General features: G+C 38.8%; 1 protein-coding gene across 2 annotated transcripts in view; it reads left to right on the top strand.

Moving 5' to 3' along the window:
• Nucleotides 1-503: 503 nt before the first annotated feature.
• The window catches only part of LOC121324360 (protein jagged-2-like), a 36968-nt gene continuing 21874 nt past the window's right edge, over nucleotides 504-15597 (top strand). For both annotated transcript variants that reach the window (XM_041266101.1, XM_041266102.1), the window contains exons 1-3: nucleotides 504-816; nucleotides 1378-1698; nucleotides 11641-11695. In XM_041266101.1, the coding sequence (XP_041122035.1) occupies nucleotides 748-816; nucleotides 1378-1698; nucleotides 11641-11695 (445 nt within the window). In that variant the 5' untranslated portion in view covers nucleotides 504-747. The remainder of the gene's footprint in view (nucleotides 817-1377; nucleotides 1699-11640; nucleotides 11696-15597) is intronic.

Genomic DNA, 15597 nt, shown 5'->3' on the forward strand with positions numbered 1-15597 from the left:
ATACTGTACGGATTTTTAAAAAGTGCATTTTTAAAATATTCGAATTTTTATAATTCTAAATTGACAATATTTTCACGCCCAAATGTTATAAAAGTGGTCAACAAATAACGCTTACCGATAAATATACCCTTACTTTATAAATTAGATTCCCTTATTTTTGGAAATGAATATAAACTACTGGCTATATTCTGTTGAGGTTTAATATAACTTCATCTGGGAATGCGTGCGTGGGCACATTAGCAGGGTGAGAGCCATGCACCGTGCAAAGCAAAGCGAACGCACGCAGCCCTAAACTCGTGGAATAATTTAGTCCTTCAATTTAATTGCCTTTAGTAAAATAACTCACGTCTTTACACAAAAGACCCGAGGCCATGCAAGCAGAAACGCCCACATGTTTTTTGGTTGGCTTATAGATTCTCCTAATTATGTAGGAATATATTAGCCCGTGAATGGCCAATTCAGCTGCCAATCAGCAGCCCCTACACTTCTCTCACTTCCCTGCGAAACCTATCAGTTGCTGTGGAGCGATTTGACGGAGAGAGCGTGCGTGTGTTAGTTCAATCTGGACCATCACTGTTACTCGGGGGTTTCTTCAATTAACATCAATGTGCCTCAGCCATTTGGAAAGATAGTACTAGGAACAGCTCGCCTTTGTGAATCTTGCATGCAAAGAGCAGAGGATCTTCTCGCCGGTCAACGGCTGCGTCATTTCATTTATTTCTCATGATCTATTAATTAAACGGAGGCATGAGGGATTTCCTGAGGATTACTAATTGCTTTGTAATACTGTGCCTGGTGCTGTCGTTGTGGACCCAGGTAAGGGCATGTATTTGTTTTTTAAACTAATAAATTGCGTGCAAATCAAACTTGTTGTAATTTACTAAATTAGTGCAATAGAAGTTTTTTGTTTGTGTATTAATCGTACTTATCCTTCATTTTTAATAAATAAATGTAATTAAGGGAATTGCATTCTTTATTGAATTGTGTAGACGTCGCCCGTTTTAACCATGTGATCTTGTAATGCTATCTATCAATTTAAAGGTTAAAGTCAGACTTCCATTTTTCACGAGGTTTTGCAGGGTAACGCAATGCGAAACCGATTCACACTGATGAATTATTTGTTTGTTTTGCATTGTATTTTGCATTCATTTTTTTAAGATAGTTGTGCTACAAAAAAAAAATAAAAAACTGTTTCCCGTTGTCATGCACACTTTTAGAAAGGATTGTCTCTCTCTCTCTCTCATATATATATATAAACAAACAATTAACATTTTATTTTTTACAACCGATTTTTAAATAGCATTTGTTTCTGATTTATATACTGGAGGTTCTTAATTTTAGTTCTGATCATTTTCCATATTTTTAAATGTATTTTAGGTGTCCCAGTCCTCGGGCTATTTCGAGCTTCAGTTGCTCTCCGTGCAGAATGTAAACGGTGAATTGTCCAACGGGGACTGCTGTGACGGTCCCAGAAACGCAGACCTGCGCTGCACCCGGGATGAATGCGATACTTACTTTAAAATATGTTTGAAGGAATACCAGGCGAAGGTCGCTACCACGGGCTCGTGCACCTTCGGAGCTGGATCTACGAACGTTCTCGGTGGAAATACTTTCTCTTTTACGAGTACTACTAAGAACATGCAGAACAGACTCGACGAGGCTGGCAAGGTGGTTATACCTTTCCAGTTTTCTTGGCCGGTAGGTTTTGTTTTGATCTCATTACTGTGCATTTCTTTTTTTTTTTTTTTTTTTTTTTTTGCGCCGATGGAGCATTAGCCACAAATGTTTATTTATTTTATTTATTGAACACAAGCAGTGTTTGATGTCAGTAATTTTGCATTATATTGTAGCTATATCCAAGGGGTTAAACACACTCGGCGGTGGAGATTACTGACACGCAGGGCGCTTGCAAGTGTTCACATTACAGCAGTTGCAATTAAAGCAATTGCTTACACACGATGCATTGTGCGTGTTGTCCAGATCAAATTCAGATTCCAGTTACACTGGCTGTAGCCTAATACTGCCTCTTCACGTCTGTTCAACAGTCTGAAAACACTCCCCTCATAATACAGCACTAGGCTACACTTCAGTGACAGTTTCACAGTCCACTATTACAGTAATCATGCATTAACTTAAAGTAACATCTAAGCAGCTAAAGATTCGTGGTAACAGGGATCGAAGTTTTTAAAGGTTACCTGCATTTTGCGATCCATTCGGGATCAGTGACATACTCAGTCTTGCTTGCTATATGTCCCAGTCAAGTGCACTGTATACTGGTTATAAAATAATATGAATGTCAAACAGACGGGTGCACTTCTGAGTTAGGTTAGCCAAATTGTGATCGGCGAATGCAGGTTAAGCAAACTTCAAACGTGTGTGCAGTTGTGATGCGCTGTAAAGTGGTAGAACGGCGCGTGAAGAGCGCGCGACTGCCCGTTCGGGTGGGGGGAGCGCGTGGTGATTGTGATTGGACCGCAGCAGCTTTGCAGTGGTTGTAGGTCACCAGATTTGTAGTCGGTGAGGACAGTTGTCAGTCGTTTTTATTGTATTTCTTTGTTACCCCCAAATATTCTGTTCTTTTAACTTGGTAAAGAAGTGTAATGTTGTTAATACCTCAGTTTTGTTTTGTAAGGAGAGAAACTAAAATAATTTACAGTTGTATGTCTCAGATGTAATATCTTATAACCTATGCAAACATTATTACATATCTGTCTTTAGAAAAACATTACTTTTTATGGGGGGGGGGTGATAGAAATGGGAGAGGAGCTTTACATTGCAGAACTAGAACAGTACCATCCCAATGGCAGGGTTTTTATGTTTCTGTTTGAGAGGAAACTGTATAGCCTTGGCTAATGGACAAATGCTCTCCTGACAGGAAGAAAAGCAGAAACAGAGAGGTGATTTACTTAAGGCTGCATTTAACTAGACTAGGCTTGTTCCCAGAAAGTGAAGCGCCTTTCTTCCTTTTAACAAACTAAACAACCTGGTTGAAAAAACAATCTGAAGGCCAGTGCTTTCTAGTTAGGGGTTGGTGGGTTAATGTTTTAGTTCATCATCTTGAAAGCTGAACTATTTTCTAGGCAAACTCGTAAGAGCTCATTTTAGATTAATCAGAATGATTTGCCAACATCCACCAATGCACTAATGAACCGAAAATGGACTGAATGTTCTTGAAACTGGCAAAAAACAAACAAACTGAGGTTTGTCTTATCTAGGAGATACAGGTATGACATGTTTTGGTGGGTGTTATTGTTTGATTTTTTTTTTTTTTTTTAAGATTTGGGTTATTAGAAAATGAATGTATTGTAATCCTCGGACAAGAGCGTATTGGTGATCTCCGTCCATCAAGGTGCTTTATTGTTCATGTGGTGCATTTGCGTGTTCAGTATATAGAAGTATTTGTTTACAGATCTGGGTTACAGCCTGAGTAAGCAAAGTAAAGGGATACGGCCCCCATAGTGTGTTCGCTGGCGCTCGTTTGGAATTGGTTATTTGAGAGTCTGTTGACAGTTTGTTAAACAATTCTGTTATTGGTAACAAAGCACCATATTTAGTTCTTGCCTTTGCAAAAGCTGAGCATTAAGTTAATGTATAACCAAAGCAGAATCTTAGTCATTTAATTTGTTCAAAGAAAAAAATCTTCTGTAAGACAAATTCAGTTTCTAATTCTATTTTACCTTTTCTTTTGATTTGCCTTCAATACATCAATAGTAAAGTGGGCTGAGATGACTGCAAACAGATGGGGATTTGCAGTGTTTTATCTCCAGAAAGTGATCATTTAATTTCATGTTACGCAAAAGAAAACTGAATTATGAAGCAGCGATCAGCTTGCATTTCCTTTTCTTTTTCTTTTTAAGGAGTTCATCATGAAAGGCTGTATTAAATATTCACAACAGTATGCTCTGCAGTTCAAGGCTTTGTTCCAGAGTTAATGAAATAGCTGCTGGAAAGTTGCTGTTTACTACAATAAACTTGTGAAGTGTTCCTTGTAACTGAATCTAGAGTTTATTGTAAAGAGATGTGCTGCACTGCACAGAGACCAGGGGCCTGCCACCTGTTAACCCCCGGACTGTGCCCTTAGTCTGCGATATAACGCATGGGTTGCTTACCAGTGGGCCCTGCCTGACTGTTTCAGAGACGGGATTCTGTTTTTACCATAACTGGCAAATGCTTTGGAACCCATTTGAATTGTCATTTTTTTTTTTTTTATTTATGAATGCCTTTGCTAATTAACTAACATATTGTAATAAACGTTGTAACCATCTGCAGTATACGCCTCTTGACTGCAATAGATTGCATAACCTTGGCACAAATCTCATCCCCTGCAGGGTTTCTAGTGGGGGAAACGCTATTTGCACATATGTCATTTAAAAAAAAAAAATAAAAAAAAAATTGGTGTGGACATTACTTTGCACATGTTCTTAAGGTTACCTATGTCTTTCTATGCATGGTCTGTATGAAAGGTTGCATGGACCTTTTTGTGGCACAGACACTTGTAATAGTATTTTGGGTTAGAACGTGTGTTTCTGCATACATTGTTTTCCAAAACAAGGTTCAGGCTAAATTCCCCACCCCCCTTCCCTGTAACCCAATAATATACCTGGAGAGAACCTATAGTTCCAGCCTTTTAGGATTGTGTTAAGTTTTATCCACAAGTTATGCCTAGTACTACTATAATTCACTGAACCAACTGCATTTATTGCATAGCTGAACTCGTTTAGTGTATGTCTCTCTGTCAGTGAGTTATGACCACATAAGTCCATGCTAACTATAATTGTTTTAAATGTTAACAATCGTCTGCAATTGTGCAGTGGGGAGAGACGTGTCATCTATTTCTTTCAAAGTCTGATTTTTTTTTTTTTAATAGTTTTGGTAGCCTTAACACAGCTTTCTTTTGTACAAATATCATTTGTATACAACTATTCTAAAGGAAGGATGTTTTTTCTCCTCTTGGATTTGTTAGGGCAGGTGGCATTAAGTCCTACAGTTGTATTTTCGTGTAGACAATAAGCAAAGAAATGACCTTCCCCTTTTTAAACTGAAATGCATTTAATAAATTCTCTAATTTTGTAATACAAATCTAAGGATTAATATCTACTTTGCATGTTTATCAGCTTGGTAGCAAATGAAACACCATTTTGCATGGTCTGCATCTTGCAGAAGAAAGCATTGTGTTTCTGAGTTCAATAAACTTATTTTTTGGTTATATTTTTTTTTTATCTCCAGGGTTATTTCGGTTTCTATAACCTCTTCCCATGGACAGTAATGAGAGATCATGGGGCAGATATTTTTGGAACTGTTCTCTACTTGGGGGACCTTATGCTGTAGTTTATAAATAAGGGGTTTTGCTTTGGTAAAAGGTTAAATTCTGAATGTGTAGTACAGAGTATATTGCTGTTTATTGTGGCAGTGTATGCAAATGTATTCAAAAAACACACACAGAAGTGTTGTAGCCAATGACGTGTGACGTTTTACATGCAAAGGCATTGAATAACAAGTCAAAGTGTGGAAAACTCTGCATGTACATTTCCATTTTAGTTGTCTTTTGTCAACAGACAATTCTGTTGGATTCTTCATGTGTTTTTAAAGATACAGTGTGCTTCAGTTTGACAGCCTCTTGTTTAACTTGCTCGTATCTTCTTAAATGACACTCCACTGTGTGCACTTGCTTGGGATTCAATTCTGGCTTTATTTTTTCTCTTGGTCATAAGATAGATTTACGCTTTAATGCTGACCAGTTCTTGCTAATATATTTTATGGGTTCAAAATGTTTTATACCCTCGCCATTAGCAGTTTCTCATATTGTGGTAGCTAGCCTGGTGGCAATGAGTAAGCACCAATACTCTAAATATATTCAGACAAATAAAATCTTGAACATGTGTTTTACTGGTTTCCAGGAACAGAGCTCCTATTAGGCTTAATGCATTGGATTGATGCCCTGCAGCTGCGTGGAGATGAATGCAGTTGTATTGACTAATTTATAATTGACTGTTATTCCATCTTATGAGAAGTGGGGTGATTTGCAGCTGGGACAAGTGCAGCTTGATGCATTTAATAAGGCATAGAGAGGGGACTTCAATTAACAGGCAAAATGCAGGTTAGGGTTTGTTTTGTGTTTTTGTGGTGTAAAATGGAACTAATTTTAATACGTTTGGTTGTCGATGGTTTCATGTTGATCGTCTGGGCAGTTCATTCATGTTTTGGTGTCTCAGATTTGAACCAGGCATGCGTGTGTTTTTAATCTTTCCAAGCAGCAACACAATGAAATGCATGCAGGAGTTCAGCTGTTCAGAAACAATTAAACAAGCAATGTAATAATGCACTTTAATTGCCACTTGACTCTTTGAACCTCTTTTGAAATTATAACGGAGCATGGAATTAACCACCCAAAGTACACTGCAATATCTAGTCCCAAAGCCTTGGAGTTCATAGAGGAGTAATATGTCATTTTTTTTGTTATTATATATGTGAATGAAAAGGGTAGCAGTTCATTATTACTGTTGTCAGAATAATTCTAAACTGTTTATGTAATTATTATAATGTACTGTAGGAACCCCTGATGGCTTTTGTGTAGATCTTGGTGAGTGAGTGTGTGGGAAAGTGCTGTTCTGCATTCAGTGGCCAGCTGAAAACTTCTCTCTCCTGTTTGACCACATCAATCAATCAACTTCTAGGGAGCAGTTTGTTTGTGTGTTATGCTAATTTTATGGTCATAGCAACAGCAGAGTAAAGAATGCTTACCAACAGAACAAATAAAATGTGTTAAATGAATTAACTGACTGACCGGAGTGTATCATGTCCACTCTAGAACTTGTCCTTGGGTCACACATTATTTAAATGTGTTATTATATTTTTAGTAATGTAATGGATTCTGTCGTGGCAGTTTCAGATGATATGCTGACGGGTCACGTGCTCAGTCAGTGTCCTCTTGATTTGCCCTCTAACCTGTGGTATAAAGGATTTTTAACCTTTGACCTGTCATGCTTCTAAGCTGTTACAATCAACCTTTTCTTGCCATTCAGACTGTCCTCTACACACCCATGCATTGCCATACAAGATGAAATCCCTTGAGGAGATTAGCCACATCTCTTCAGAGCAAGCAGTTTAAAGATAGATCTTGCAGAAATCTGATCCTGTATTGCATATGCTGCTCTGTAGGTTTTACAGGAGTACATTAAAAGGTTGCTCTGGTATTCTGTAGCTGCACGATCCTGGGCCATGTTTGTTGGCTGAACCCTTTGGCCTGTGGAGCGTAAAAGCTTTTTTAAAAAAAGACGAGCTTGTCAGCCCTCTAACTCCTTTGTCAGTGTGCCTTTCAAAACAATGACTTACGCTGCTATTGTCTATTTTACATGGCAAAGAATTGCAGGTGGAGTTGAACATAAATTAAAAAAAAAAAAAAAAACTGTTCAGTCATACAGTGCATGTCAATGTAAGATTGGGAGGAACAGACTTACTGTTAAATTTGATCATCTCTGAAAGAAAAGCCAACATTTTCAAGATCTCTGCGAGGGTAAATTCTGTTCCTAGGAAGAATGAAGGTTCTGGTCTATTTGAGCCTGCTGAAGGCTAATTAAAGTAACCAGGATGTTCTCCGGTAAACGGAGATCTAGCTAATCCTGACACCACTCATACACTTACACCTACCGCTGTTGTCAAGTAGATGGTAATACTACATTTGTTAGATTTCCTAGTCAATTCAACATAAAGCTACTATGTTTTCTAACTTGCCTAGCAGACTCCAAGCCCACTTTAATGTCCATCTGAATCCAGCAAATGGATCTTTGGCTCTAAACCAGGGATTAATTACTGTGCAGCATCTCTTAGAGTTGGCTTTTGCTTGAAATAACAATTCAATGCCTTCCTCACAGACTTAAGTACCCTGCGCAAGTTGTTTTTCAGACTTTTGAAGTGTATTTGTTTTGGGAAAATAAATCAAATTTTGAAAATTCTGGTTTTACAGTAGGTGAAATTTTTTTGAGGAACAAAAAGGAAACCTGTTAGAGGTCTAAAGCTTTTGATGTCTTGTGGCTCCTGTCGAAGTGATTCTTAGGATTCGGTGGGTGTAAAGAGGCACTGCCCATTCAGCACCCAACTCAAGGCTTTTAATACAGTGGGTATAGAACGTCCCATCATAGTTGTTTGATTGATCTTTGAGAACCATTCTTCTATCTTTCAATAGATATGGCCTCTACCCAGGAGGGTCACCTTTCCATATGCTGCATGTCCCGAGACCAAGTCTAGACTTGCCTGTCTTTTAGACATGGCTGTGCTGGCTGACTGGCTAGCTGGTATTGGGATTCTCTCTGTTCTTGTGTCTGCTGGTAGGGTGGGGTGGGGGCCTTGTGCAAATTATGCTGTTTCCATGTGGAGAGACAGAAAGGTCAACCTTATCTGCATTTGAAATTTGCCACCCTTTTGTTCATTCTCTTGCAGGCATTCTTGCATATACAAATGCAAAGATATGTTGAAGTGTTTTTAAACAAATACAAAAATGCTGCAAGATTTGACGCTGGTTCATTGTGGAAAGGATCTGATAATAGAAGACCATTGCATGACTTTTGGTTTATTCCCCTTTGCTGTGTCAATCTTTACAGTGAATGCTATTGCACACAGTTCTGATTTATTTTTATTGAATCAGTTTAAACTCGAAAGAATGAGGGGAAGCCAGGTATTACAGTGATGGCTGATCATTGCCAGTAGCACTGATGTTTTTGCTGCATCTTTTGTTTTGTCTCACTGGCCAGCCTTTTTTGTACACAAACTCCAGAGAGACCCCACTGCCTCTCTGCATTGTGTAATCAAATTGAGTCAGGATGTTTAAAATAAACTGTTGAAAGGCATGCAAGTACAGTTGTCTCGCTTACATACATAGCTGTCTGGAGAGAGTAGAATAGGCTGAATCATTCTCGTGTACAAATGGGTGACTAGCAATCCCCGAAAAGCATCCTGTGCCGAAAAGGACGTTTTTTGTTAGACCACTTTTATTTATTTGTTTTTACTTCTCTAGATCCTCATATAGATGCATTGTGCCGTGTTGGAGAAAATGGACAGTACAGTGCAGTCATGGTAACGGTTAATTGAACAGGTACATTCGAATGAGAAATAAAATGAACTGTTAACTCACTGAATGGGCAGGCATAAGCATAGACCTAAAGCTTAACAATTTCCATAAATACTTATTTGGAGTTGCCCAATCTAAGTGTGGATTATTCAACACCATGTTAAGTTACTGTGTGACCCGGTCTCAAGTTGCTGTCTGCTTTACATTCACACTGATAGTAGCAACCCTTCTTTATCGGAAGTGATGGTGAGAAGCTTGTCCTCCTTCTGATAAGTTCAATGACCTGTGGTGATTTCTGATGAATTAGAACAGTGTGAAGTATTGGGGACCTGACATGTTCATCAGTGGGGAGGGGGGAGTAAAGAAAAAGCTGTGTGGAACATCTGCAAGACTGCAACATTCAAGCCTCCTTCTGTGGCTTGCAGGGGATAAGTCCTGTTATTTGATACTGGTGGGAGCTAGCTTGCACAGGAGGCTGCACGCTGCCAAAAACCTTAGCACAGAAAAATTGAATAAGGGAGAGTAATGATGGTTTAACCTTGGGAAAGGAAGAAGACGGACTGGTATTTGCTCTATCGATCATGATGTAATAAGTCACAAGGAGATGCATCACCTTTCCTTCCTATGCTGAGATTGTTAACCCTGGCATCATTACAAGCAATATACATGTTTTAAAACTAAGCAAATTATGATATTCAACAATTACAAACGCTACCATTTCTGAAGGGGGAGGGGAGCTGGGTGTATTTCCTTGGCTTGGTCCGTGTTGTTGTGTCCTAGATTTAGAAAAGGAACCGTCCTAGGTGAGGGTACAGTCTGATATGTTTTGAGTCTGCATTTGCATCTCCCAGCCTGGTAAATTTCTCTGGGGGCAGTCTTCAAAGTTTGCAGTGCTGGTTAACCGCTAACGGGTGCACTCAACTTTGTAATCCTTAAGTTCACACTGTGCAGAAAATTGCACTTGTTGCAGCTTTTTCCCATGGTACAGTACAACTGCTTTGCTTGGGTGTGTTTTGGTGGCTTTTTAAAGCGCCTTTTTTAAGATATTCTATTACACTTCCCACCCTCTGGAGGTCATCGGCCATCATTATAAACACAGCTTACGTGTTGCTAGGCTATGATTGTGGCATTCATTGATTATAATGCCAGTACCTTATTCTCCAACGACAGGGATACAGTGAGCATATCCTTCTGCACTTGCTTTTCAGTGTGTTGCTGTTCTAGAAGGTTAAGTGCATCTGGAGAATCTCTTAATCAGTTGAGATGATACACTGTTGCACAAGTTGATTTGTGTCCTACTCTGGGTGTACAATATATGGAGTTGCTCTGCTTACCTGCCCGGCCAACCTTTTCCTTTGGCTTTTTAATTTTTTTTTATTTATTTTTTTCTTTTGTAGTGTTTGTTGTAGATATTTGGAACACTGTTTTGCAGATCTTGCATTTAAAGAATTTCCAGTGGAACTTTTTTTTTCTTCCAAATTTGTGTGGTCTGTGGGTGTTTGGGCAGCTGTCACTTAAATTAATCCAACTAATCAATGCCTGATTGTGTCTGTGGAGACTTAAGGCATGAGAACATCATTGTTATCAAGTCTCCATGGTCACTTCAAGTCAGTCAGGGGGGGGGAGGGGGGGGGGGGGGGGGGGGGGGGAGGCAATGTGTTACCCTTATTGACTTCTTTCTTTCTTTTTTCTTTTTTTTTTAGTTTTAGGAGTGTGCGTTTAACAGCCTAGTTAGAAGCCCCCACCCCATACAAGTACAGTTACACACTTTGTATGCACAGTCCATGTGTTCAATGTGATATCTTAATGAACTGCTTTTGTAGTTGGTTTTTTTTTTTTTTTTAAAATTTTGCTTCCAAATATTATTCTGTGCTCCTTGAAATCTGAAAAGCTACGGTAGTTTGTTTCTCCAATGTACTTTTGGTGGAGTCAGGCAATAACCTGTTGGTTCTAATTGAGATATAATTGTCTCCAAGCGTCTGGTTCAGCATCCTAGAAAATGGTGGCAGATTTGTTCATTTTGTTCTGTATCTCAGTAAAAAAGGCTAAGGTTGTATCAAAGCATTGAATTGCTAATATATTGGCCCATTCCTAGCACCAGAATTCACGACTAAATAAATAGGATGGTCAAGCGTGTTGTAGTGTCTGATTTATTTAGTTTTATTTTTTGGCATGTTTCCATTCAGACAGACCAGGAAAGAGTGGGGTCAGTAAATGTAACTGGAGCTCCAACAGACTTTTGTCATTGGTTTTAGTGGGCATTTTTCACTTTGTTAGTTTGACTTTGTCACTGGCAAGAATGCTAAAATACCATTCAATCGCTCATACTGTAGGGGTGGGTGGGGTTAGGAGAACACATACCATTAGGGCTAGAGTAACAAAGACAATGAGCCGTATTTGTTGAATGCTAGGTCAGAGGTACTGTAGATGTGGTTTCTCACACTAACCTATGTATTGAGGTCATTATCTAAATGAAGACCTGCTAGATTCAGGATATGCTAAATATGCCTGACTTTTGAATACTTCTCCAGTGGAACAAACTGCTAAATTATTCACTTTTTTTTTTGTTTTTGTAGCGAGCATACACATTGATTGTTGAAGCTTGGGATTGGGACAACACTTCAACCAGCAGTAAGTATCCATTTTAACCTGTTCATCAATTTAATAGTGTGACCTGCTGCATCTGTGTCCATTTTTACTAAACCTTGTTGGGGAGATATGCATCATTTAAAAGGCGTAAATATCCTGGAAGTTGAAGGAGCCTCGGCCTGAACAGTGAGAAATGACTTTGCAGCAGCAGAAGAGGTGATGAGTACAAGGAAGACATGCCGGGGGGGATCATATTGGAGTCCAGACTTTGAGTAGATAAGTTCCATTCAGCCCACAGATAGAGCAGTGAAATATTTAGTTGTGCAAAAAAAGATGTTTAATGGACTGAGCATCCGCTGCCAAAAGCCATAACTACAGATTTAAATACGAACAGATTAAGCAGTGTATTGGCAAAGTGTGTGTGTGGTAAGTGCATTTCTTAAGATCTTTTTGTTCAGAGGTGTACCACACTTGAAATCTCATTAGTGTCTCCATGAATACCGGTGATAGGCGTGGTCATTTATTAGCACGTTTACCAAATTATTTCAATTACAAACCCAAACAAAGGAAGTTCTGAAACCCAGGACCGGGTGCATGACAAGTGGGTGATTCAAACCCTGCAATAGCTGACCCGTTTGAGTCCATGCCAAGCCTTCTCTGGGAGTGGGCTATTTAAGGCCTATTCAGTTAACTGCCAGAGCGTCTGATCACTTTTGGGCAGTAGCGTGTCCTTTCGTGTTTAGTGAGCATGTGTTGATATCCCCGTGCATGCAGCAAGGCTGTAACCTGATCTTATCTTGGTGGTGGGATTAGTGTCCAGATCTTTTATTCTCACAGCATGGGGCTGCTTTTCCAAAAAGGGGGGTCTACATTGAGGCACAATTGTGATCGTCTTAACCCCTTTCCTACCTCGGGTTGCAAATAGCCAGTCCAAGTCTTTTAGATGTTTAAGTCAATGCCTCTCTTTTTCTGTTAAGATCACCAGTTACTGTGCCAAAAAAGAAGATATTGACAATGTGTATATGTCTACAGTATATTAAATATCTATCACGGTCTGAATCATCTCCAAATCCAAACCCCATTTTAAAGATCTTGAAAATGACTGCTGTGTGTATGTGTGAGATATATATGAAAAAAAGCTATGTGGAATGTCATGTTGATGACTGTCTGAATCTCATACATGCCTTGCTCTTGTGTGGTAAGAACTTAAGAATGAACTAGAATTGGCTTCTTAGGCTATGTAAAAAAAAAAAAAAAAAAAAAAAAAAAAATATAATATTATATATATATATATATATATATATATATATATATATATATATATATATATATATATATATATATATATATATATATGTATATAAGCAAGAGCCCCTAAACATGCAGCATAGCTATAGATTGTGCTGGGGGAGAAGTGATGGGAATGAGGGTAAGAGTAGAGTTTTAACATGTATGCCTAATAGCCTCAAAGCAGATGTCTTCAAATAAAGGTGTTTTCTTAGCAGCAGCTGGTCAGTAATTCTTCTGAAAGGCCACGTGATTCTGATAAATAACTCTGTTCTCCTGTTTCTAGTGATCCCTTTAAACTCTGTAGTAAGAAAGTTGTGATTTTTAGGGCTCTTTTAATCCAGCTCATGCCAAGTTACTCCATTGGTAGCTGTGATGTAAGTTCCAGTTCAGAAGAGTCTATTCGTACCTACAGTATGCACTTAAGTTGATTTTTATCTTTTCACTCCATGTGCCCGAGTTATCTCGTTTTAGGATTTATGTTTCTGGTGAATCTTCAATGCGAGTAACGTGCGACTAGGTGTTTCTCAAAGCCAATGCACTGCTTGATCTATAAGAGACTGTACACTACAGAAATATTCTTTCCCAAAAGAACCATACTGTAGTGGAAGTGTTTTGGTTTTTTGAGTTAATGGTGGTTTTTATTATTTTTTTTTAATGAATTTCAAAGTAAACCAGAGCTGATAACACTGTTTTTTCTATGTATTTTAAGCAGCTGTACTCTTTTTGTGGATTGTTTCTTGCGAACAAAAGTATTTTGTTAAGGGTGATTGTTTTGGTTCTGTTATGCAATACTTCAGTGTTGGATTGAGATGTTTGAAGTTCTTGAATTTGTTGCACTGTGTCAAATTAAGATTAATCTGAGATTCTCCCCTCCCACACGCATGCACACAATTGATCAAGATGCATTGCCTAAGGGTAGGAAATGTCAATGATATAACATTTAGAAAAGTTCATAGCCATAACCACAGGTGATTTACATATTCCTTAACCGCATAACCAAAGGCTGATAGTATCTTCTCTGACATTCTGAGGACGGAATAGATCATTTCTGGATTTGCATGAAGTTTGGGACCATGAGTTGAAGTGAGGAGGGTCAATGGGATTGAAGTACAGACCGGTGGAAATGATATGAGGACCCAACCCACTGGATTGCTTGGTCCCGTTTTACTGCCCTCCCAGGCAATTAGGATGATAGGTATAAAACAGATTACAACAGAAAAGAATAATCTGTACAAACTGAAGATTCCTGTTCTGGAACACTGTCGATTTTTGCCAGCCTCTCTCTATTTTTACCTGATCAGTTGTATTAGACTTGGGCTAGCATGGTATTATGAGTAGTTGTATTGGAGGACAAGGCTTTGTAGATTTTCAAAAACTCCAGCAAGGCAGGTGCAGTGCTAAAATGGCTTATATTATACAGGTCTGTCTTGAAGAAAAGAGTTCTCTACTTCATTTCTGGGTGGTGTTGAATTACTAATCTCATGAAGTGCAAATACTTTTTTATTACAGTACGTGAGCCCTCAACACTGGCAATTAGGAGGTCAGAGCACAGCTTGGTCACTAGTTGGAATGTGTGCTTTTGGTTAGGTGTGAGGTTTTGGGTTTAATTCTTTTTAGCTACTGTCGGGGCTGGATCTCTCCTGTGTCAAACATTTGGCAATGGATTGAGACACAGGGGAGGGGCACTGGGATGAGAGTTTGCAGCACTACAGCATAGAGCATGTGGATGTGCTGATGCAGTCGATGAACCTCCTTGTGAGGTCACTGGTGCTCGCCAGGCCTTGCACAACTTTGAGCTGGAGTGAAGCTTGGCCACAATGTTTGCCCTGGAGGACATGTTACTAAACTACTGAATAATTACACAAAGCCATGGTCTCCCTTGGCTGCAGAACACATTCAGACATACATTTTAAACTGCAAGTGCAGTTGTCAGTTTGACATGTTGTGCAATAGCATTCACTTTAGAGCAGCATAGAAGCCATGTACTATTTAGTTTAGCTGCAATATCTCTGTTTGTTACTGAATTGCTGTCTTTGCATTGGTGAAATGTAGTGTTCTGTATGTATTGGATCTGTAGGGGATTGTTTTTATGGCTAGTTTACATTACAGTACATGGTCCGTGCTGGTGGGAACACGCTCGCAGAGCAGGAAGAAGCCTGTTGTTTTATGTTTACTCTGCAGGAAGGGCTTTGGGGGAACGCTGGCCCCTCTGCTTAGATACAATAAAGAATTTAAGTGCAACTTGGAGCATTGTTCTTTATCGGGGATACCAGAGCTATTTTTGTTACCCTTCTGTTCCTTAATTTTGTCTAACGTTGTAAGGCAAGCCATTAAAAAACAGAAGATGCCACACTGTATTTCTTTTAACAATACTTTGATCTAAAATGGTAAACAGCTGGATTTCCCATTTTATTATTATATTCTTTTTAATCTGTCTGCATACCCCTTCTTTGTTAAATCACATCACACTTATATGCTTTTTAGGATAGATTATGCTTTGAATTATAACATCGGTTATTGCTTTGACTGTGCTAAAATGTGTATTCACATGGTGATAAATCACTCAGAACTGTGGTTTTTTATAAGGTAATCTGTATAGCATATTTAAAGGGTGTGTCCTTTTGTGTTCTCATTCTCCAAGAGCAATAACGCTA

The sequence above is a fragment of the Polyodon spathula genome, chromosome 12, assembly GCF_017654505.1.
Source record: "Polyodon spathula isolate WHYD16114869_AA chromosome 12, ASM1765450v1, whole genome shotgun sequence".
In the NCBI taxonomy this organism is placed as follows: Eukaryota; Metazoa; Chordata; class Actinopteri; order Acipenseriformes; family Polyodontidae; genus Polyodon; species Polyodon spathula.